The sequence below is a fragment of the Pelodiscus sinensis genome, chromosome 21 (genome assembly GCF_052426305.1).
Source record: "Pelodiscus sinensis isolate ZL-2025 chromosome 21, ASM5242630v1, whole genome shotgun sequence".
Taxonomy (NCBI): Eukaryota; Metazoa; Chordata; order Testudines; family Trionychidae; genus Pelodiscus; species Pelodiscus sinensis.
In genome coordinates, this window is record NC_143072.1 from 2,305,487 (window position 1) to 2,329,168 (window position 23,682).

General features: G+C 44.5%; 1 protein-coding gene across 1 annotated transcript in view; it reads right to left on the reverse strand.

Moving 5' to 3' along the window:
- CAMKK1 (calcium/calmodulin dependent protein kinase kinase 1) overlaps positions 1-23,682 on the reverse strand; it is a 197,544-nt gene that overhangs the window by 13,075 nt on the left and 160,787 nt on the right. Inside the window, exons 13-15 of the mRNA XM_006136070.5 lie at positions 14,797-14,884; positions 11,321-11,449; positions 9,948-10,051 (exon numbers count right to left, since the gene is read on the reverse strand). Coding sequence (XP_006136132.1) covers positions 9,948-10,051; positions 11,321-11,449; positions 14,797-14,884 — 321 coding nt within the window. The remainder of the gene's footprint in view (positions 1-9,947; positions 10,052-11,320; positions 11,450-14,796; positions 14,885-23,682) is intronic.

Genomic DNA, 23,682 nt, shown 5'->3' on the forward strand with positions numbered 1-23,682 from the left:
CAGGTCTGTGGAATCTGTTGCAATATGCATGCTGTCTGCTTTAAAGTGCCAATGGAGATGAGGCGTGTTGAAATGTAAACCAAAGGCTTTGTCCATATCAGTCACCACAGCAGAGTCCCAGAAACTTGAAAGTAGAGGTATTGATAGAACCGTCTGCTGCATATTTAGTTCTAGCAACAGCTATTCCTCTTCCATAAGCTCTAAGTATTGCAGATGAGCCACCGCTGCAAGTTCAGATTCAGAATCCCAGATTTTATGGTTATTGGATCCACGGTTTTGGACTGGGCACCATCTCTGCTAAAACTCACGAAGTCCCCTCTCCAGCCCTTCCCAAAAGAAAAAAAAGAGCGAGGAAACCAATGACCAAAGAACACCCCCCACCCCAAATACCTTAGAGAATGAATGTTAGTGTCACACACATAACTACTGACACAAAATTGCTCCTATATGTAGGAACGAAGGATGGAATTTTATGTCCTCAATAATAACACACAAAACACGACAACTGAGGAGAGGATGTGTAATTCTACTGCACTCAAGGGAAACACAAACACACAGTTACCTTAAAGATGGATGCAAATATACAGATGAGCTTAAGAGGAAGCTGTCCCTAAGGGCAAAACAATGAGATAAAGGAAAAAATGGTAAAGAATATGCTGGCAAAAAGCAAATGAGCACATATTTCTGAATACAGCAAAGCCCCAGGAAGGAAATTAAATAGAGGACAGAGTATTAGTCAGCAATGGTTACTGAGGCTAAAGACCAAATAAGAAAACCTGACAGTTAATCCTGTCACCCATAGCGCAATGCTATGCAAGTTGGAATAATTACCTGTGCTAAGAGCAAGTGACCCTGCACGGTGCCAACTGCTCTCACTTGTGTTCAGTGCCATCAACACTCACTGCAATCAGTGGGTGGTGAGGGTGTTGAGCTGCATATGGAACTGTGCACACAGCAGGTAAAAGTCTTATGAACATGTCGAGTTACTAATTGCCAATGGACACAAGTGGAGCAGAAGCAAAGCCCATACACCACTAGCCAGCTGAGAGGGGGTACTGTATGTGATGCTCTGCGTAACAAGATGTGAAATCGTGTGCCCAAGTTATTCTATACACCATTAGACTCTAATAATAAGGATTCTTGCCACAATATGAGCCGTAGCTTTTAATAAAAGCACGCGTCCTTCCCTTGAAAAATAGATTTGAGAGACATTTACTTGGACATTATTTTCTGTGGACAATATGTAAGTATTAGTAAGTCAAAATGTGCATGCAGATGTACAGATGCACACAGAATTTATCAGTGTTAAGAGACTGGCTTGGGTATGTTTACACAGGGGGAAAAAACCTGGCATCAATAAGGGTCAATTGACTTTGGCTTGTGCTAAAGTGGTGAAAAGTGGCTTGGGCACAGACTCCAACACCCTTCCTTCTCGCTCTCAGAATTCAGGCTCCTGCCCCAGCCCAGACATGCACATTGCTATTTTTAGCCCCAAGTGCAAGTCCCATGACACCAAGGCAATTGATCTGGGCTCTGAGAGTTACTACATGATCCAGGCTCGGAGATTTTTTTTCCCTTTCAGTGCAGATGTATCCTTAAACACACTTTTTGTGAAATTAAGGTTTAAACCAGGGTTCTCAAAGTTTGGTCAATGAGCATTTTGCAGGTGGGCTGTGGACTTGGGGCTCACCCACCCCCCTGCAGCGGGGAGCCCATGCTGGTGCTCCCGCCTCATGGCTCCCACTCCTGCGAGGGTGGAGCGCCAGTGTCAACTTCCCACTATGGGGAGGAGCAAGTCTCACAGGTTGGATCTTGTTCACAGGGGCAGGAAGTGACTCCGCATGCTGATGATCCTCCTCCCCGGGAGAATGGCAGCGTAGGAAACCTCTCACCTTGAGGCTTTCCCTGCTGCTCCCATTGGCTGAATCATGGCCAATGGGAACAGTAGGAGGCAGTGCCTGGGGGGGGGGGGGGGGGGCAGCAGGAGGCATGGAGCTATGTAAACATCTCTTTCTCCCCCTCATGCCCAGATTCCGCACTATCACCCTCATACATCCCACACCCCAGCCTGCTCCTGCACCTTCCCTCTTGCTGAGACCTTGCACTCCCACCTGCAGCCTCTCCCACCCTTAGCCCGCTCCTGTACCCTCCCCTCCCATCCCCTGCCTACTCTAGCACCAACTTCCCACCCAGACCCCCCGCCCCAGCCCGTTCCTGCACCTTACCTCCCAGCCGGACCCCGCATCCCCACCTCCGCCTACACCCATTTTGTCATCATGGGTGGTTTGCTGGTGGTCTGTGGAAAGGTCTGCATTGAGTGGGGTGGGCTGCAGGCCAAAAAGTTTGAGAACCACTGGTTTAAGCCATACTTGGCATCCTTTCTGCAGCCAGACTTCTGTCAATGTCATGAACAAAGAATCCTTTAATCTGGCTACAGATGCCAACAGGCTGAGTTTTAAAAGTGAAGGTACTTTTGGTAAAAGGTGCTACAGGAATTGCCCTTGAGACCGGCATTCTCTCTCAGCCTGGAAGGAGCAGCAAGGAAAGTCTTGCTCCTGCAGCCCCACCCATGTGCCTCCATTCAGTTTTGGAGGCAGCAAGTCCTGGGGTGGACAGTGGAGCTATTCGGTTCTTGGACTTTGCAAAGACTGTCAACAAACCGGACAAGGTTGTGTGTGAGACCTAGACTCCTACTAACAAGAATTAGATAGTGTGCTAATTCGTTAACACATGACCCAAAAGCCACCAGTCGGTCATGGCAAGATTGGCCAGGCCTGCACCAGCGATGCTCAGGAGAAAAGCTCCATAGTTACAGCTATTTGTAGACCTCGCTGCATAGGTGCTGGCACTATGGATTCTGCTGCACCCTGTGGCTTGAAGTTTCTCCCATAAAGAGGATTCACAGTTTGGTTCAATGGCTCTACCTTCTCATTGTACAAATTGTTCTAGCACCCTGGCCTTCCTGGTCACACTTTGCCTCTTGCTGCCCTCCTCCCCTGTCTGCGCCGTCTCTGTTTAAACTGTATGCTCCTCAGGGCATGGACCCTGTGATCTGAACTCTCAACAGGATCAAGCTTGATAAATAATAAGACTAATGCCATCTCACGTACAGTAGCTAAAAACCACAGTTCACGAACAGCAAAGCACGGTTAATGTGAAAGTAAAGTGGATCTGCCAAAACATCTTTCAGTTAATTTGAGATGTATTAGCAGTGATAAATGAGAGTAATAAATTCAGTGAAATCATGGCTGCACTGATGAAAGGAATCTGGTTCAGCTGGGGAACCTACATGCCTGCACTAAATATGTATACAGTGGAAGTTAACTGAGAATACTGAAGACTGGAGATTTTTAAAAACCTGCATTCAGTGACTCTGAAATTTAAAAGCAAGAGACCAAATTCATCCCTAATGTAGCTCCACTTGAAGTAAGTTACATCAGAACTGAATTTGGCCCACAGCATGAAACATTTTCAAAAGCACAGGATCACATCCAGTGCAGGGCTCCTAAGAGGTGCTGCACAGACAGAAAAGCCCGGAGGGAAGTTACAGTTGACTTTACACCAACTTTGAGCTGCTCAGCTCTCAAGAAGTTGATGTGACCATCATTATTTCCTAGCATAAGTCAGAGCAGCCTTCAGGGCTGCTCTATTTTACGGCAGCCTTTTCTGTACTGCCTCTGTACAGGAGCAGCATGGAGGGACCAAAATGAGAGCCAGGACATCAGCCCCATGGTGTTTTGTAACCTGTAGCAGCAGTTAAACTCCATTCCAAGCTCAATCAGTGATGCCGATGTACGGTGGTACTTTTGCTCGAGGCAGAAGCTACATCAATAGTGTTGCTAAAAACAGCCATCTTTATTTTAGCACCATTCAATTGCAATATATTGCTTATATGCCTTGGCATCAGTGCCTTTTGAACATTTCTACAAGAATTGAAGAGTTTAAGCCCTCCCCAGGAATTTAAAAACTATTTTTAAAGCACGTTCTCTTAAGGAAAAACAAAATCCATGATAGCTATGAAAGACCTCCTGCTATTGCAAAGAACTTTGATCTGCATCTTCTTTCCTAAGTATTTCCCAGAATAGAGGTTGGCATATTGTGAGCAGGTAGTGGAAAGACTGTGAAGAAACTAATTAAGTCAGGCAGCTTCCAACCCAAGAAGTCCAATGAGTAGGCTGTTAAATTGGCATCTTTCTCTCTTTTTTCTAAAGGGCAGATCCCTTTTCAGAAATGTTAATTGAGCACCAGATACTGAAAATCTTACTCAGTCAGCTGTCAAAAGGCGTATCGCAGGAAGATGCTTAACAGTGGCACAGATGCAAGTTGTCTTCAGCATCACACAATGCATATGGCTTAGAAAAACCTCAACTATTTTACAAACAGCCAAATTACACAAACTGAAGGTGAAATTGGGAAAGTTGTCTAATTGCTTTTCTGTTCTCCTATATAGGAACATGAAAGTCATTTTCCTTCCTATAATTGGAACTAAATGCAACATTATAATCGCTGATTTACCACACTTTGAAGATGGTACAGGCAGGCATGTGGAAATCCAATGTTGCTGGGATTTTTTAAAATTTTGTTTGCTGCATTAATATCATCAAGATATATATTATAATAAAGGTGACACAAGGTGGCAATTCAGTTCTCAGCGTGTTTTCAGCAAACGGAGGTTCACGATTAGATTGTGCAAAGTGCTCTTAATTTCCACTGAGGAATAGGGATTTAATATATAGTGTATATGATTAACTGATAAGCACAAGCTTATCCGTTCATGCTACAGACTACATGCATTCACCTCCCCTGCCCCCGCCAGTACATTTTTTAGCAGGCTGGCTAGCAGGCCGGCTTAGTTCTGGCTTGGGCCAGGTCTAGGACCTACCCCTGCTGTGGCTCTGCATTTAAAATGTATTAGGAGCCAGGTGGGCTGGCAGCCTGGCTCAGTTCTGGTTTGTGCCAGGTCCAGGAGCCCGCGCTGTTGTGTCTGTATCAGAGGCAGCAGTGGAGTGACAGGCAGGTCCCCGTGAGGGGAGCTGGTTTTTAAACTGGCTCCCTTCACAGACCAGCTCCCGCCTGGTACCCCGTGCTGCCGCCCCTGATACAGAGGCAGCAGTGCGGTGTGGCAGGGGGCTCCTCGGGAGTGGGGCTGGAGCACAGCAGCTCCGCCCCCACGGGCTATAGACTAGTTGACTAACAGATAAGAATTCATGAGGTTAATCGACTTTTCAATTAACATCCCTATTGAGGAATATGAGCCAAATCGTTAAGGCTGCAATGTCCATTTCATGGGAATTTTGTGTGAGTGAGGACAGCAGAATTGGGTCCCATGGGAGTTGGTGTGCTCCTAGGAACTGACGTGGGTCATTCACTAGGAGGTATTAATTGTTCCCCTTCAGTCACTGTCGGACACCCACTCCCCGGCTGCAGGGTGAACGGTGAAGCTGAGGATACTGCCCATTCCAGCAGACGTAAAGCCTTATCTTTTACAGTCCTATCCCACTTCTCACAAGACTAGAAGAACAAGCCTGGGTTCTGCCAATAGGATTTGTATTTCTCCACAGCCGCTACGTGTCAGCAGACTAACTGGCTTTGAACAGCTCCATTCTTAATTATATGGAGTAGCTCTCGTTTTAAGATAAATCTTACCCCGGATACTTAGTACAAATTGTGTTAGAGGCAAGCGTTATGTTTTGTTTTTCTTATAAACCCAGTGCTCATGTGGATATGGGCTAAGACAAGACATCCGTAGCAGCACTCGGGCCATCTGGATAACAGAGCCGTATCACTGCCAGTGCTGCACATATGGATGACAGGTGGCAGATAGTACAGGGCACAGAACAGATAGTTCAGCCACCCTACGGTATCATGTCTCTGTGGCTTTCCCTCGGTCTCGTCCTTACTGTTGTGTATTACCTGTACTTGCTTTAAAGCCTCAATGGGCCAGATACTCAGCTGATGTCAATGGCAGTGGCTCCAATTTGCACCCAGGAGTGAAAGTAACTTAAATTTCTTACAGGTACAGTCGTATCGCAACCCCCCCTGGGGGCCCTCGGGGCAGGAGAGTGTGTGGAGTGGGGAGGTTGTAATACAACAGTACCTGTAAGAAATTTAAGTGTGGGGTGGAGTGCAGGGGGCTCAAGGCAAGGAATGGGGAATATTGGGATGTGGGGGGCTCAGGGCAGGGGGTGAGGATGCGTGTGATGGTGCAGGAGTCAGGGCTAAGGGGTGTGAGAGGCTCAGAGCAGGGGCTTGAGGGTGTGGGGAGTGCAGGAGTCAGGGTGGGTGGGACAGGAGGGGCTCAGGGCAGAGAGTTGGTGTGCAGAGAAGGGCAGAAGGGGCCAAAGCCCCTCTGAGATTTGTACCCGGACGCCGCTTGCTCTTCCCTTTCCTGTCACTGTCAGAGAGTAAGAGGAAAGTGCCTAGCTCACCTGCACCCTGCCCTCCCCAGCCAGTGGGACAGGACTGCAGCAAACTGTGCATGTTCCCCTCGCTCCCTAACGGCGATGCAAAGGGGAACAGCAGCAAACAATGTCCTGGTACAATTCCTGCAAGGGGAAGAGGCAGGCTTTTAGCCTCCCTGTCCTCCCTAAATGGCACCCTGGCAGAAGGGACCTTGGGACTGAGGCCGGGGCGGCCCATGAGGCTAGGCAAACTAGCCACCGGCCCGGGGGCCCGATGATGACGTGATTACATCATGGCCATTGACGGCCATGCAGGTGGGGGAGCCAATCGTGCCTTTTGCCGGAGGCGCCAGCTGCCGCAGCCGGCCTCGGGCCACTCCTGACTGAGGCTGTCCTGTACTAGTGGGTTGGCGCACCTCCAAGAACCTCCTTTTACTTGTGCGGCTGCCTGCTGCTTAGCGTGGAAGTCTGCAGGACAGCCCTGGAGTGGGGCTGAGAATAGGCTGTGCCTCCCCTGCAGCAGAGCACCCTGGCCAGCTGGCTCATTGCTGGCTCGGCGCACTGGGGTGCACCAGCTTCCTTTCACCTCTGTTTGAACCAGTTGAGAATCTATCCCACCATCCTGAAAACAGATACTGTCCCTGAATGTGAGATTCCGAAGCAGCATATACAATATTGCTTTAGATGCTGAGCACTCGGGCCAGGTCCCAGCAAAGTATTTAAGTTCATGCTTAAATTAAAGCACACTGAGTATGACTATATATATGACTTCAATGAGATTACTCATGTCCTTAAAGTTAAGTGCTTGCTTACATGCCTGGCAGGATAAGGGGCCAGACTTTGCGATGTCAAATCCTTATACTGTAGCCATGTGATTTAACAGTGTTAGTTCATAGACATTTGTTATCCTTTACTCTTGTTCTAGATTTACTTTAACTCGGCATCATCCATAACAGGTTTTATTTTATACTGGAGATGATTTTACACTTTGCACTGTAAAGTAAGAAAGGTTAGCATGAAGCCTGGGTTTAGTAGCTAGCACCATTTCTCCTGGCAAATGACCTCAGTGGAATCAGGGTGTAATTCACCTAATATAGTGAGCACTCCCACTTAGACTTCACAGAAATAGAGTAGCTTTGCCTCTTGTTTTCTGTATTTTCTTCAGTGCAATGAAGCAAAAGATGGATAAAGATTAGAAACTTAATCTCCTTCATTCGAGTACACCGGTCTAACTTTTAAACTAGTATGAAAAGAAAATCCATATTTTTAAAATGATCTGTTTACAGTGTTACATACATCACTGTATGTAAAAAATACTGGCTGATGTGTCAATGTCTCTTGATTTAATTAGAAACATTCCTGTGTTGATCCATTTTTGCAAGTCTTAGGGTATGGCTAGACTACACCGGTGTTTTGGAAAGAAGGTATGCAAAATGTGCTCTGCATTTTCCGTAGATTTTTCCGATTCTTTTGTCAGAAGAGGCTTTTGCGACACTTGGCTCATCTAGACTGGGCCAAATGTCGGAAAAAAACCCTCTTTCGGAAGCTCCCTTATTCCTCGTGGAACGAGGAATAGAGGGGCTTCCGAAAGAGTGCGTTTGCTCTTCTGCAAAAAATGCAGAAGAGCAAACGTGTTCTCTGGACACAGAACAGTTCTTCCAGGATACTTCTGGTATTCCAGAAAACAATGTAGTCTAGCCGTTTTACTGGAAGAGGCCAGAAATGCTGATTGCATGATATCATATGAAATGACTGGGTACAATTAAGTGAAGATGACAGTACAGCTGAGCGCCTGCATACGCAAAAGTTCCGTTAGATAGGATACATTGTTTTTTTAAAAGAAGAGATACACACTTCCTTGCTTTGGGGCATAAGCCAACCACAAATTGGCTGTGATTCAATCAGTGAACTGCCTCATTATAGTAAATCAAGTGCCTTGAGCAAGCCAACACAATAGTAGATAAATGAGAACTGGCTGACATAATTTATTTCTAAAAGCCTTTCACACAGTGCCACACAAGAGGCTATTAAGGAAACTAAGTCTGGACATGGTGGATGAAAATTATTATAAGCAAGCAAAAGCTTCCATGCAAGAAGAGACTGAAAAGATTAGGATCGCTCAATTTAGAGAGAAGATAAATAAAAGGGGCACAATAGAGACATACAATCTGTCACTGAGATGTAATACGATTCAAAAGCATCAGACAGATTGGATAAATATTTCATGTTTCAGGGCATAAGCAACCACAGGGGGTCAGGAATAAACTCCTACTGGTAGTTTATTCTGTCATTGTCAACTCAAGGGCTTCTTACACTATCTTCCTCTTAAACCTTTGGTACTAATTACTCTCAGACATAATATGCCACTTAAGAAATCATTTTTAAAAAGTGCACCTGTGGCTTCTCCTGAGTTAAATACACTGGACAGTGTGATTACCAAGTCTAAAGAAAAATACCGAATGGCTAAGTCCCAACATCACAGAGCAGAGACGCCCTGGCAAGGAACTATGTGAAGATATGGCTGACAGTAGCAATATCTTACAGTGACAGGAAAAAAGATGATGGTCTGAAAGTTATATAAAGGGAAGATAAGCTCTTCTTGCTAAGCTGATGAAGTATCCACATTTGAAATGCTCTTCAGATGTGTCCCCAAGACTGTATCTGAAGCTAAAAATCACTTCCTATAGAGCAGCCTCTTGCATGACATCCCACTTGTCAGCCTGGATTGAAACTGTCAGTTTGTAGACTCTGAAAATCTGCAAGCTTCAGGAGAATGGCAGCAGACATTAGCGAGCATAGTACCTCTCTGCACTCACTACAGGCCAATCCGTATGGGATGTGAGCATGGTCAGAACTCCTAAAGGAGGCATTCAGCACCTCACAAGATTGGTCCCCTGGAGAAAAGATCTTAAAACCTATTTTTGATAAGGTCAGAAAGCTAAAAGTGTTTCTATTGCTAGCCAGGTTCAATCCAACTTAACTGTAATAACTTTTTTCCTTTCTGGATTAGGAGTGCAGTTCATTATCCACAGCTAATTAATCAGGAGGTACATTTACAATGGGCTTTTGGTTCTCTATAGGTTATGGCAAAGTTCCTACTTCTGTAGTTCATGCACAGCAGAGCAGAGGCTACTTACATAAGCATTAAAGAAACCAGCTGGATTTCATTAGCTTTCATTTTACTAGCTTGATGTTTGATTACTTCTAAACAATAAACAAACTGATTACAATTCTGAGCTGCTCTATATGGACTCCTCTCAAGTCCATGGAGCTGCACTCATTCATACCAGCTCAGGAGGTATCCCCAGGATGTATTCATATCAGCCCGAAATATGAAAGTCGCTGCATCCACACACAGAAGTGACACTTGAGGCCCTGTTCATCCCCAGTGTAACTCTACCGACGTATTTCCACATGAATTTTGCCTCTACATTCTAAGGAAATTACCTGAAAACAGTTTCCATTATTCCTCCACTGTATTTTGTTCATTAAAATAGCCTTAATGAATGGCTCAGGATGAGCACTAAGCCAGGTAGATATACATACATTAATAGGTTTCCTGGAGCAGACATGGACCTCTCTTCCCTTCTGACCTGAGCCTCAAATGGATTTCCGAATGAGCGTTTCCTTAGCATGGCCTTCACTAAAATCTTTGAAGAAGAAAAAACAGATCAGAGAAGATAGGTGAGTTTTCATCGTCTTTATATTACTGCTCTAAATATGAGGCAGAGGAATATAAATATGACTTTGTTAATAGTTTCATACAATGGTAATGACATTTCTCAGTTAAAAACTGAACTAGAGGGATCTGTATAATACCCTTAGGCTACATCTAGACTGCCCCTCTTGTGCAAGAGAACATGCAAGTGAGTCAAAGCAGTGAATATTGCCATGCCTCATTTGCATACTTAATGAGCCACCATTTCGCACAAGGTGTTTTTGTGCAAAAAGGAGCTGTCTACATGGCTCCTTTTTGCGCAAAAAAACCCTTGAGCAAAATGGCGGCTCATTAAGTATGCAAATGAAGCGTGGCAATATTCACTGCTTTGCCTCATTTGCATATTCTCTTGAGCAAGAGGAGACAGTCTAGACATAGCCTTAGATTTTTGTTTGGATGATAACTGACAATCCTTTGGCTACTGACGTTAGATCCTGCTTGAAAAGCATTGCTAACAATAGTCGCATGAATATTATCAATGTCTATTGACTCATTAGAGGGTAGGGAACAGGCTGGTTGCCTAAGCACAGAACTGGGAGCCAGGAACTCTTAAGATTTAGTTCCAGCTCTGTGACCTTGGACAAGTCATCTTTGTGTTCCTCTGATCTAGTGTTTAGAGCAGCAATAGAACATTTCAATCTTTTTGGCCAGATCTTCAGCTGGCATCAGCTTCAGAGGGGTAGCTGAGTTAGTCTGTAACTGGAAAAACAAGAAATAGTCTTGCAGCATCTTGGTTGTGCCCACGAAGGCTCATGATACATGTTCTGCAAGTCTTTAAGGTGCTGCAAAACTGTGTGTTGTTTTTTAAGTTTTTCCAGCTGGCATCAGGTCTGGTAACAGTCTTCACACATTTGCATTTCTTTTATCATTAGCTTCCTCTGGTGCAGGCCAACTTGGAGCATGGCCCTCCAGCTATTATCTGAATAGTCTCTTTGATATCAATGCTCACATGGATCAGCCTCCTCCTTCCCCTCCCCCCCCCACCCACATGTTGTGGAACCAGTAAACCTTTTGAGGTAAGTTCATAGCTTGAAGGCATGAACAACTCCCCCTGACTTGAACGGCTGCCTAAAGCACTCACATCATACCCTGGAAAGCTGTCCATCCCTCACGTTGAGACTGCTTCACAGGCTGATGGCCCAAAGAAAGTGATACATTTCCTGGCACATAAAACCTTAGAAAAGCTCCTGTTGACACTTACAACAGCTGGCAAGCTTGGGATGGTCTTGACAGAGTTCTTCACCTCCTCCTCAGTCACCTCCACCACAGTGCAATGCTCCTCCTCGAGAGGCAGTGGTTCCTCCCCAAACTTTGTTAGCCAGGGATGTAGCTACATAAAAAAGGGACATAAAGAAAGCGGGGAAAAGAGACACAAAGAAATCTGTGAAGAAGTCACTACAGAGAATCCTAAATGTGAATGTTCCTTGTACTTCACACAGTATGGATGTTTGCTCATATGGGGAAATAAGGATTCATTTTTATTTATTTATTTATTTTTTATTACTACTACTACTACTATACTACTACTACTACTACTACCTGCAAGTCAGTATGGCTCTATTTTCTGCATAGGCTGGCACATGCTGAATCAACAAGCTGAAGGGTTAACTCAGGGTACATCTAAACTACATCCCTTTTTCTATAAAGGGATGTAAATTAGATGTATCGAAATTGTAAATGAAGCCACGATTTGAATTTCCCACCCCTATTTACATAATGGTGGCCACGGCTTTTTTTCAGAAAAAAAAATCCTCAGGGTTACAGGATCATTTGAAATAGGGCATTTCTGTCAAAAGATCCCTGTCTGGACTGTGGTTATGTAAATGAAGCGCGGGAAATTCAAATCCCGACTTCATTTACAATTTCGATACGTCTAATTTACATCCCTTTATCGATGTACCCTCAGAGGCTCTGTTGCTCTCCAGCTACTGAGCAACCTTCGTAAGAAATCATCACCACTAACTGTCATTTGGCAGGCATTTTCCAAGGGGCTAAGAGTTAGGCACTCAATTTCCACTGAATTCAGTCAAAACTTACAAAAATCCCAGTAATCAACAGCAGTTTTCTCCCACATATGTAGCCATTTGAATAGCCCTGGCCCAGGAAAAAGGCCACAATATGTTTTCAAACTTCAGTGTCTAGATTTAGGCACCTAAACAAGTGGCTTGATTTTTCAGAAGTGCAGAGCAGCGAGTACTCAACTTGAGACTTCAGATGATGCAGCAGATACTCAGCATCTCTGGAAATCAGGCCACCTAGGAAAACATCTAACATGAAAGCCAATTCAGAACATTTTGGCCTTATGTTAATGAGGTGTCTCAGGATCATAGAGAGGTCCCTATGCGGTGATGTGGCCACACAACTTGCCTTTTTGCCTGGATGTTACACAGACTGATGCTCATGCTATATCAATCATAAACCAGAGCCACCTTCCTACTCCCTTCTAGCTGAGGAACTTGTTTACCCAACATAGGGGGATCTTTGGGGCAGATGGATCACACTGCAAGCTAGGGGACTGTTGGATAAGGAGGCAGCAGTGGAAGGAGGCACAGATGACAGAGACAAGAAGGAGGCTTGTCTGAGGATGTGTCCTCTTTCCTTAGGATATAACTAAACGCCACAGGAGTGGCTTCTATGTGGTTTAGGAGCCTGAGGCACCTGCATCTTCCAGCAGTTCTCTCCCTTTCCTTCCCAAGAGGACACTTCACCTTTCTGGGATGCTCCATGCTCCTCTAGTTTAATAACCACATGGCTTACTAGATCATCTTGTAATTAAATTAGCATTGCCTCATACTGCCATGTAAATCATAGAATCATAGGGCTGGAAGCAACCTCAGGAGGTCATGAAGTCCAGCCCCCTGCCCAAAGCAGGACCAGTCCCAACTAAATCAACCCAGCCAGGGCTTTGTCAAGCCGAGACTTAAAAACCTCTAGGGATGGAGACTCCATCACCTCCCCTAGGGAACCCATCCCAGTGCTTCACCGCCCTCCTAGGGAAATAATGTTTCCTAATTTCCAACCTAGACCTCCCCCACTGTAACTTGAGACCATTGCTCCTTGTTCTGCCATCCATCACTACTGTGAACAGCCTTTCTCCAGCCTCTTTGGAACCTCCCTTCAGGAAGCTGAAGGCTGCTATTAAATCCCCCCTCCTCTTCTGCAGACTAAATAAGCCCAAATCCCTCAGCCTCTCCTCCTAGCTCACGTGCTCCAGCCTCCTAATCATTTTGGTTGCCCTCTGCTGGACTCTCTCCAATGCACCTACATCCTTTCTGTAGTGGGGGCCCCAGAACTGAACAGAATACTCCAGATGTTGCCTCACCACAGCTAAATAAAGGGGAATAATCACTTCTCTAGATCTGCTGGCAATGCGCCTCCTAATACAACCTAATATTCCATTCGCCTTCTTGACTACAAGGGCCAGTTCAGGGCATGAGAGGCCTGTGCCTAACAGTGGTCTAATGTTCTGCATAATACAAGGGGTTTCGAGTAAGGCTCTTTGAAATCAATGTATTTGTATTTGTCCCAGGACCGGCCCCTATGGCTGTCAATCAGAACAGCATCCAGTGTCGTTGTAAGATATACTTGCCTATCTCCTGGGGAAGAGTCCTCACATTCAGTAAGACCCATGCTCATGGCCTACAAGCTATAAAAGGAGTTTAGTGCCGCTGTCCAGAGCATTTTCCAAGAGCTCAGCAAAGAGCTTCTTCACGGCACTTAATTAAATTGTGTATTCTGAAGATGCTTATTCGTGCTTATAACAACCTCTTCAGAAGCAAAAAAATGAAATCCTTCTTATTAAAAGTGTGGAATACCGGAGTTGTGTTAGCATTTCAATTAGGAGACAAGTGTATTCTGGGCAGTGAGATGGTTGAGAAACAGCAATTTCCTCAAGTTCTCCTCCATATAATTGGCTTGATTTTTTTTTGTTAACAGCAATTCCAAAGTAAGTTTAAAAACAATTAAACCTAAATAACTGTGAACAACAAGAGTGATGCATCCAAGATGCAAATTAGGTGAAAGTAGATACAGTCAATCCGCCCCCTCCCTGGCTTTATTTTTTTGTTTCTTTTCAAATAGATGAGACGTCTCAAGGACAGAAAATGGAATCAGTCCTGAAACAAAATTACAAAGCAGCAAGGAGCATTTATTGCTCTGGATTCATGTGCCTTGCAGAACAATGACTCAGGTAATATCGACAGAAATGGATGCTACATGCCTTGATCCCACGGCTGCATTTATAACAGCAGCCAGCATGGTATGAACAACAAGTGTGTACGCATATAGCATTCAGCTTCATAGTCCCTGCAACACACATCTATGTCTGCTAGAGGAATCAGGCTGGATCACTAGAGGTAGCAATTTCAGTGAAAAGCGGAGGTATCAATTACACAAGTGTTTCTGGGAAAGACGGCCAGTGTTTTACTCAGATTTTGACCAATTGTACTTAAAAATCCCTTTTTATTCATATTTTCAAAAATAAACAGCACCAGAGTGATTTAAAGTCATACAAACTTGTAGCAAAGTGAATATACTCACCCTTTGGGCTATCCTGATTGATAAATCCCCAGAACAAAAATACTGGCAACAGTTTGTCACATTACCAGTAATATAAAAGTATGAAATAAGACTATATAAACCAATTTCAAATAAATACAACATTCATGACAAATTTACCTTAATCTCAGGAACCGTTATCCTTGTTTCTGGATTTTTATCCAGCATCCTAAGAATCAGTTCTTTGAGCTCTTCACTTATCTGTGGCCTGATTAAAGACAATACCAATATATGGTTACTAATTACAAATGACAAGTGTATGTGTAAAGTCTCAGAGTAATATTCTGTTAATGTGCTTAGTTTACAAGAACAACCCACCCCCCCAAATTGCCAGCAAATTCAGCCTGGGAAGTAAATATCAATTCTTTATAGGCCTTATGATCACCAAGAAGGATAATGTACACCGGATTCTGACTACAGTTACAGATGTATTATCCTCAAAGGCAAGGCAAAGGGATTGTATATAAGTAACTAAGGGCATATCTGAAGACTGGGGGTTATACAGGTATTCTGAGGGCAGAATGAGGCGATGAGGTATAACTGACACAAGTTACATGGTGTTGTACAGATGACACTAAATACAGCATTTTTCTTGCAGAAACATTAACAACAATATGTTGGAAAGAAATAGCCCTGTCGATATTCAAATCCCAGATTGAGTTTGCAGGTTGTATGATTTGATATGGTTCTATGAATGCAGATTAATATTGATTTCATTTTAACATTTCTCTGGAGCTTTTACAAACCAACAACTACAGAATTATGGTAGCAAAGGGTCAAACAAGAGAAAAAGTTTCAATTTCCAAGAAAAGGTTCTTACAAAAAGTAAACACCACAAAGAACATTTGATATTTTAAATAATTTTCCAGGGTTTAATAATCTAGTCCCCAATTCTGCAAATATATACCAAAGGAATGCAATGAAAAAAGTGAACACATTATTAAACGGACAAATCAGATTTAGTACAGAAGGTGGGGTGAGGGAGAGGGAAGGAGGGAAAAACTATTTATTTCATTGACTCATGACTATTCCCTCCCTCCCACGAGGAATAACGCTTATTTCAAATATTTATTTCAAAATAGCGGTAGCATGGACGCTCCACTGCTGCTATTTCGAAATAACTATTCCCCAGAGTTATTCAGAGTAATTACTCTCCAGGGCTTCCTGGGGCTCTAACTCGAGGTAGCCTGTCCACATTAAGGGAGCATGCCTTGGACTCATTTTGAGGCTTCCCTGTCATAGAATCATAGAATCATAGGACTGGAAGGGACCTCGAGAGGTCATCGAGTCCAGCCCCCCACCCTCAAGGCAGGACCAAGCTCCGTCTACACCATCCCTGACAGATGTTTATCTAACCTGTTCTTAAATATCTCCAGAGAGGGAGATTCCGCCACCTCCCTGGGCAATTTATTCCAATATTTGACCACCCTGACAGTTAGGAATTTTTTCCTAATGTCCAATCTAATCCTCCCCTGCTGCACTTTAAGCCCATTACTCCTTGTCCTGTCTGCACAAACCAAAAGGAACAAATTTTCTCCTTCCTCCTTGTGACACCCTTTTAGATATTTGAAAACCGCTATCATGTCCCCCCTTAATCTTCTTTTTTCCAAACTAAACAAGCCCAGTTCATGAAGCCTGGCTTCATAGGTCATGTTCTCTAAATCTTTAATCATTCTTGTCGCTCTTCTCTGTACCCTTTCCAATTTCTCCACATCTTTCTTGAAATGTGGCGCCCAGAACTGGACACAGTACTCCAGCTGAGGCCTAACTAGTGCAGAGTAGAGCGGCAGAATGACTTCACGAGTTTTGCTTACAACACACCTGTTGATACAACCTAGAATCATATTTGCTTTTTTTGCAACAGCATCACACTGTTGACTCATAGTCAACCTGTGGTCCACTATGACCCCTAGATCCCTTTCCGCCATGCTCCTTCCTAGACAGTCGCTTCCCATCTTGTATGTATGGAACAGATTGTTCCTTCCTAAGTGGAGCACTTTGCATTTCTCTTTATTAAACCTCATCCTGTTTACCTCTGACCATTTCTCTAACTTGCTAAGGTCATTTTGAATTATGTCCCTATCCTCCAAAGAAGTTGCAACCCCACCCAGTTTGGTATCATCTGCAAACTTAATAAGCGTAGATATTGGGATTGAGAGTACATCATTGATGAAGATATTGAACAGTACGGGTCCCAAAACAGACCCTTGAGGAACTCCACTTGTTATCCCTTTCCAGCAGGATTTAGCACCGTTAACAACAACTCTCTGACTACAGTTATCCAGCCAATTATGCACCCACCTTATCGTGGCCCTATCTAAGTTATATTTGCCCAGTTGATCAATAAGAATATCATGCGAGACCGTATCAAATGCCTTACTAAAGTCTAGGTATATGACATCCACCACTTCTCCCTTATCCACAAGGCTCGTTATCCTATCAAAGAAAGCTATCAGATTAGTTTGGCATGACTTGTTCTTCACAAACCCATGCTGGCTATTCCCTATCACTTTATTACCTTCCAAGTGTTTGCATATGATCTCCTTAATTACCTGCTCTATTATCTTCCCTGGGACAGACGTTAAACTGACCGGTCTGTAGTTTCCTGGGCTGTTCTTATTCCCCTTTTTATAGATGGGCACAATATTTGCCCTTTTCCAGTCTTCTGGAATCTCCTCTGTCTGCCATGATTTTTCAAAAATCATAGCTAAATGCTCAGATACCTCCTCTATCAGCTCCTTGGGTATCCTGGGATGCATTTCATCAGGACCTGGTGACTTGCTGACATCTAACTTTCCTAAGTGATTTTTAACTTGTTCTTTGTGTATCCTGTCTTCTAAACTTACCCTCTCTCTGCTTGTATTCACTACGTTAGGCACACCTCCAGACTTCTCGGTGAAGACCGAAACAAAGAAGTCATTGAGCATCTCCGCCATTTCCAAGTTTCCTGTTACTGCTTCTCCCTCCTCACTAAGCAGTGGGCCTACCCTGTCCTTGGTCTTCCTCTTGCTTTTAATGTATTTATAAAAGGTCTTCTTGTTTCCCTTTATGCCTGTAGCTAGTTTGATCTCATTTTGTGCCTTTGCCTTTCTAATCTTGCCCCTGCATTCCCATGTTGCTTGCCTATATTCATCCTTTGTTATTTGTTCTAGTTTCCATTTTTTATAGGACTCCTTTTTTATTTTGAGATCATTCAAGATCTCCTTGTGGGCGCACTATTTCCAAATAGTTATTTCAGGAGTTATTATTTATTTCAAAATAATCTCCTAGTGTAGACATGCCCAGAGAGGGCAGGGGGAGGACAGAAATGCAGCACGTCCTGTAACTTTGAGAACCAAAGGGCCCGATTTTCACTAACACAGAGACTCTAACACTGCTCTGGCTGTGTAAAGGGGTCAAAGTTCAAAACAGTGTTGAACACAGTGCATCACAAATCTGAAGTGCCTCGATGGACGGTTCTGCAGAATTTAAGTTCCGGTATCCAGAATGGGATATTCGGTTTTGTTTTTCTTGCAAATGTGTGGGAATTCATTCCTTATATTTGGGATGGGGTAGGAGGGATCGTTTTGGCTAGAGCTGGATAGTGTGCAGGCTCAGAGCAAGCTTCCCTACTGCTCTGCTACTGCCTCTCCCTCTTCTGCCCCCCACCTAGGCACTCAGCAGCTGCCTAGAATGGGACCCAGCGCACACAGAGCACGAGGACGCAGGAGGCAGTGTCCTGGAGCTGCCTTGTCAGCCTCAGCCAAGGAGGGGATATAGGGAGCCTCGATCCTCCCCTCTTTAGGCATACGCAGCTGCACAGGGCACCACTAAAATTGCCCTGCTTTCTGGTGGGAGGTGGGGGTGCAGGCACTGAGGCTGTGCAGGGCAGCTAAGCAGAGCTCTAGAGAAACCAGGGTGGAAGCTCTGGGGAGGTCAGAGTGCAATGCCTGCTCAGACCACACCCACGGCTGGCCCCAGGGACAACAGGTATAATAGGCAGGGGAAGGCATTGCCTTCCCAAACCACCAGCCTGGCCCCACCCAGAACCCCTGGACTATGTCTACACTGGTGGGTTGTTGCGCCAGAAGTATTCAAATGAGGCTAAGCGTGGAATATCGCCGAGCCTCATTTGCATACCTAATGAGCCGCCATTTTAGCGGAAGAGGCTCTTGCGCTAGAAGGAGCTGTCTACACTGCCCCTTCTTGTGCAAGAAAAGCCCTCGTGCGCAACGCCGTTACACTGATTATTTTCAGGAATAGCGGCATTGCACAAGAGGGTTTTTCTTGCGCCAGAAGGGGCAATGTAGACAGCTCCTTCTAGCGCAAGAGCCTCTTCCGCAAAAATGGCGGCTCATTAGGTATGCAAATTAGGCTTGGTGATATTCTAGGCTTAGCTTCATTTGCATACTTCTGGCGCAACTACCTGCCAGTGTAGACATAGCCCTACTGTACGTGTATCGGGAGGGAGTGTTGCTGCCCCTGAGTGCCCACCCTCCCCGTGCTCCGGGACACAGGAGGCTCAAACCACATGCCCTCCACCCTCCGTGTACTCCAGGGTCAGGGAGGCTGGGGCCACATGCCACCCCTCCTCCTGACGGTGCTCTGAATAAGGGGGCTCATGGCTCCCATGGGGGGGCAGGGCCTGGGCAGAAGTGGTGGGGCTGAGGGCTTGCCTCCCCCAGCCCTACCTTCACCCACTGCCCATGGCTGACCTAGGTTCCTGCAGTGACTGGATTTTTAGTGTCTGTTCACCAGTGTTAACTGGATACCTGGCGGTGTATTCCTGCTGCATGGAGGAGGGAAAGGAAGCTGCAAGCTGAGCTCCTTCAGAGCCACAGGCGCTGCTTTGCCTTTCCGGCTGGCAGTAGTGCTTCAGCAGGGCTACCTGCTCACTCCCTGACCCCCCAACTCTGGTCATGTCCCCTGTGGGACCAGTTGGACCTAAGGCCTTATGAGCCTAATGGTTAATTTGGCCCTGAAATGAGAATCAGGTCTAGAGAATGGTACAGGAATGACCATTCAAGCACTGCCATTTCTAGACTGCCGCTCACACGATATTTTAGGCAGAGAGCAGGAAGGGGAAAAGCCATGACACTCCTATAACAAGACCTGGACTATGCCTAATACTTGTATGTGCAAAAGCAGCATTAATGTGATTAAAAAAAGAAGACAGGACAATGCTCTCGTCTGATATTTTCCTAGGAGCCAGGCATACACAGAAATAATGAAAAGCCACAAGGAAGGGCAAATGCATGGCTGTCTTTGTTGCAGACCAGCTCTGTGGAAAATTCATGCAGTTTTGGGTAAGGTGCGGTTGAAAAGGAATGTAATTATCCAATTGATGAGAGAGAAAAATTTCCATGCTCTGGCTATTCACTATGTCAATGCCAAACAAAATGTCCTCCACTTAATAAAGCACGTCCACATGCCACGTCAGAGGAGATGTGCAGGGAATTCTGGGTCTGTTCCAAGGGACAGCATGTGCACCAAAATGGGGAAAATATCTTCCATGTGTTTTGAACATATGGGCACAAATGTGTTTGTGTGCCTTCCCTCAGAGACTCATGGAGAAGTCTCCTTCACTCCAATCTAGAAGCACTCATATCATGCTTGACAATTTTTTCAGCAGAGGATTCCTCAATACTTTGGAGCTCGTTAACACCATTTCCCAATCAGCAGGAAGTATTGGTAGAGCATGGCACAAGGATTTCTCACAACTGGAACATGTATCAGTGCGGCCAACCACAATCACTGAGGGAAGCCCTCAAATAATCATGGACTGGCATAAAAACCATGTTTGGGGTCTCTTAAATTCCTGTCTGGACTTGGAGGAATTAAAGTTCACGTTTTCCAGCTTTTTTCTCCACAATGAAGGGAGAAAATAAAAAGTGTCTATTTTTCTAAATGAAAACTGAGATTCTAACATTCCCAGAAGCTTGGAAGAACACAGTATTGTGAGACTCCTGACAAAATGGTGGGAGTTGTCCTTACTGCATGGAGCCTCCATTGCAGGTCAGAAGAAGGACAACTCAACTTTAGATCCTTATTGCAATCACACACATAGAAGTTCTTGCACTCTTAACAGATTTCTGGACATAAAGCCTTTACTGATTTGCTGTTATTCCTGAATCATTTTTATTTAGTGCCAATTGTAACCTACTCCAAAATGAAATTATGGCTAAACCCATTTTTTCCCCTCAAATATCTGGTACAATCCATTAGAATTTAGATGCATCATTCCCATTCGTATGAACAGAGAGGCAGATTTAAAGAAAATATTTACCCGTCTCTCTGGCCTAAGGGGTGCTGAAAGTTACATTTCTTTATTTAATCGTTCATAAGGCAGAGATGTGTTTCCATGGTCCCTGCGTACACAGAAATTTGTGTATATTGTAGCTATGGTAAAATAAATTGATGCTAAAATGCCCCTATATATAGCGAGGTGCTAATTCTGTGGGAGGTCTGAGTTGGAATCAATCCAGGGAGTTCTTGCTTACTATGCATCTCTTTGCTACCATCTTTATCAAATAAATGGATTTAGTTTAGACAGTAATCACCACACAGTAACTCTTTCTACCTCTCAACATTTTAATGAGGGTTTTTTTAGACTGGGAGAATAGGTCACCAAGAAGTCAAAATAAATCATGCAGCAAGAGTTATTGCTGAAGGAGACGGCTGAATGAAAAAAAGGTTTCTTAGTGCAACCCAGTTAGCCCATTAAATGTTAATAACTTACCGTGGAGACAGATGGGAACAGTCACTCATAAGCTGACTGCTAACCCAAATATAAGATGGATGAGAAATGATGGGCAAATTGCCCAGGACCCGAGAGAGCAGAGACATGACTACCAGAGAAACAAACAATTTTTTGTGGCAGTTCTGTTAAAACAAACATCCATCTAAATCCATGCAGCAGTGGCAAAGAATGAATTACCCTAGTGATTTCTGCCCATATTTGCAGTGTTATAGGCCTGATTATAATGTGCTGACTGCTCTCAACTCTAAGGGCCAGATTTTCAGAAAGGCTCAGCACCCACACTTGGTGCAAGATTTTCAAGAGTTCAGTTCCACATTAGGCAGAAATGACCAAATTCTCAAAGGAGCTCACTTTGGGTGTGTCTAGACTACATGCCTCCTTCGACGGAGGCATGTAGATTAGCCAGATCGGAAGAGGGAAATGAAGCCGCAATTAAAATAATCGCGGCTTCATTTAAATTTAAATGGCTGCCCCGATCTGCCGATCAGCTGTTTGTCAGCAGATCGGGGGAGTCTGGACGCGATGCCCCGACAAAGAAGCCTTTCTTCATCGACACAGGTAAGCCTCGTGAAACCAGGTTTACCTGTGTCGATGAAGAAAGGCTTCTTTGTCGGGGCATCGCGTCCAGACTCCCCCGATCTGCCGACAAACAGCTGATCAGCAGATCGGGGCAGCCATTTAAATTTAAATGAAGCCGCGATTATTTTAATCGCGGCTTCATTTCCCTCTTCCGATCTGGCTAACCTACATGCCTCCGTCGAAGGAGGCATGTAGTCTAGACACACCCTTTGGGGACTGACAAGTTTGGATATTCTGGATCTTATTTGAGCGCCTAAATGGGAGCCGAGCTCTTCATCTGCCCCCTTCCTGACTTTTGTAGGAATCGAGGCTGCTCAGCTGCACACAGGGGAAGGCCCTTAAGCATCTCAAAAATGATTCACATCGCTGGGTAATGATTATCTGGCTACAGTTTGGGCTGGGTGATCCTGGTTCTACACCAGGAGCATGTTTCATTAGACTTTTAATTTCCTCATGTCTACTTCTAAGCAGTGAAGTAACTTTATTTCTAGATTTTGATTAACATGAAGGATTAATTAATGCAAGTAGGTCAGGAATTCTCCGTCCAGGTATTTCGCTGAATTGGAAAAACCGAGCTTTGGCTGCCTCATCCAAAAGCAAATGGTGAAATAAATGAATCATCACCCAAAAGCCAGCGTGTCGGCTCAAAGCTGAGAAAGTGCTGAGAAGGGGCAGGAACGTTTATATCCATTTATAGCCCGATCTACACTACAGACAGAGCCCTAGTAAGCATGACCAGGGACTCATTTGACGGGGTACAGAAAGTATGGATCACATAACAGTGTTTTCCCCACTACAACTGTGTTTTAATTTGGTTGGCTTGTACACATCTGCCATGCTGCACAATCCTGACATCAACAGATCGATATTTTTAAGGCCAAACAGAACATGATGATTGTGCTGTCTGACTCCTGCATAGCACAGGGCATGGGATTTTACACAGTAATCCTTATAGTTGATGGAATTGTATCATCATTATATTCAGCACATTCTGTGAAACATGCAGACAGCAGTTTCATATAGCCTTAGCTATGTATGCCAAAGGTGGAGGTTAAATGTTTTTCACTTGGTGTACTGCACAGACCCGGGGCCTGGTTCCCTACTGCCACGTACGATGTGTCGTTATTTACATCCTGTGCAAAGTGAGTGTAAAAGAGTACCAATATCAGAATGAAAGCATTTTATACCCACTTTGCACAGGTGTATGTGAATACATGACATGCAAGGCAGGGAATAATCGGACAGCAGTACTGGTTAAACATGTACAACGAGGGTCCTCCCTATTCATATCTGAACCCAGGTAGAACCCAGTGCTGCAATAAGGAACAGCCACATGATTAGGAATCATGTGTTTATCATGTGGCATGGACGGTATCAACTTTGCTGCATCCTAGTTGCCAATTTAGTAAAAAATCCCATCCCAGTGTAGGTAGGAATTCTGGAAGAGAGCTTTCCGTATATCCACAAACAAGGAGAAGTCCCGTGGCACCTTATTGACTAACAGATTTATTGGCGCATAAGCTTTCGTGGGCAAAGACCCACTTCGTCAGATGTACCTGATGAAGTGGGTCCTTGCCCACGAAAGCTTATGCTCCAATAAATCTGTTCATCTAAGGTACCACAGGACTTCTAATTGATTATGAAGATTCAGACTAACACGACCACCCCTCTGATTCTTGTTTCATATA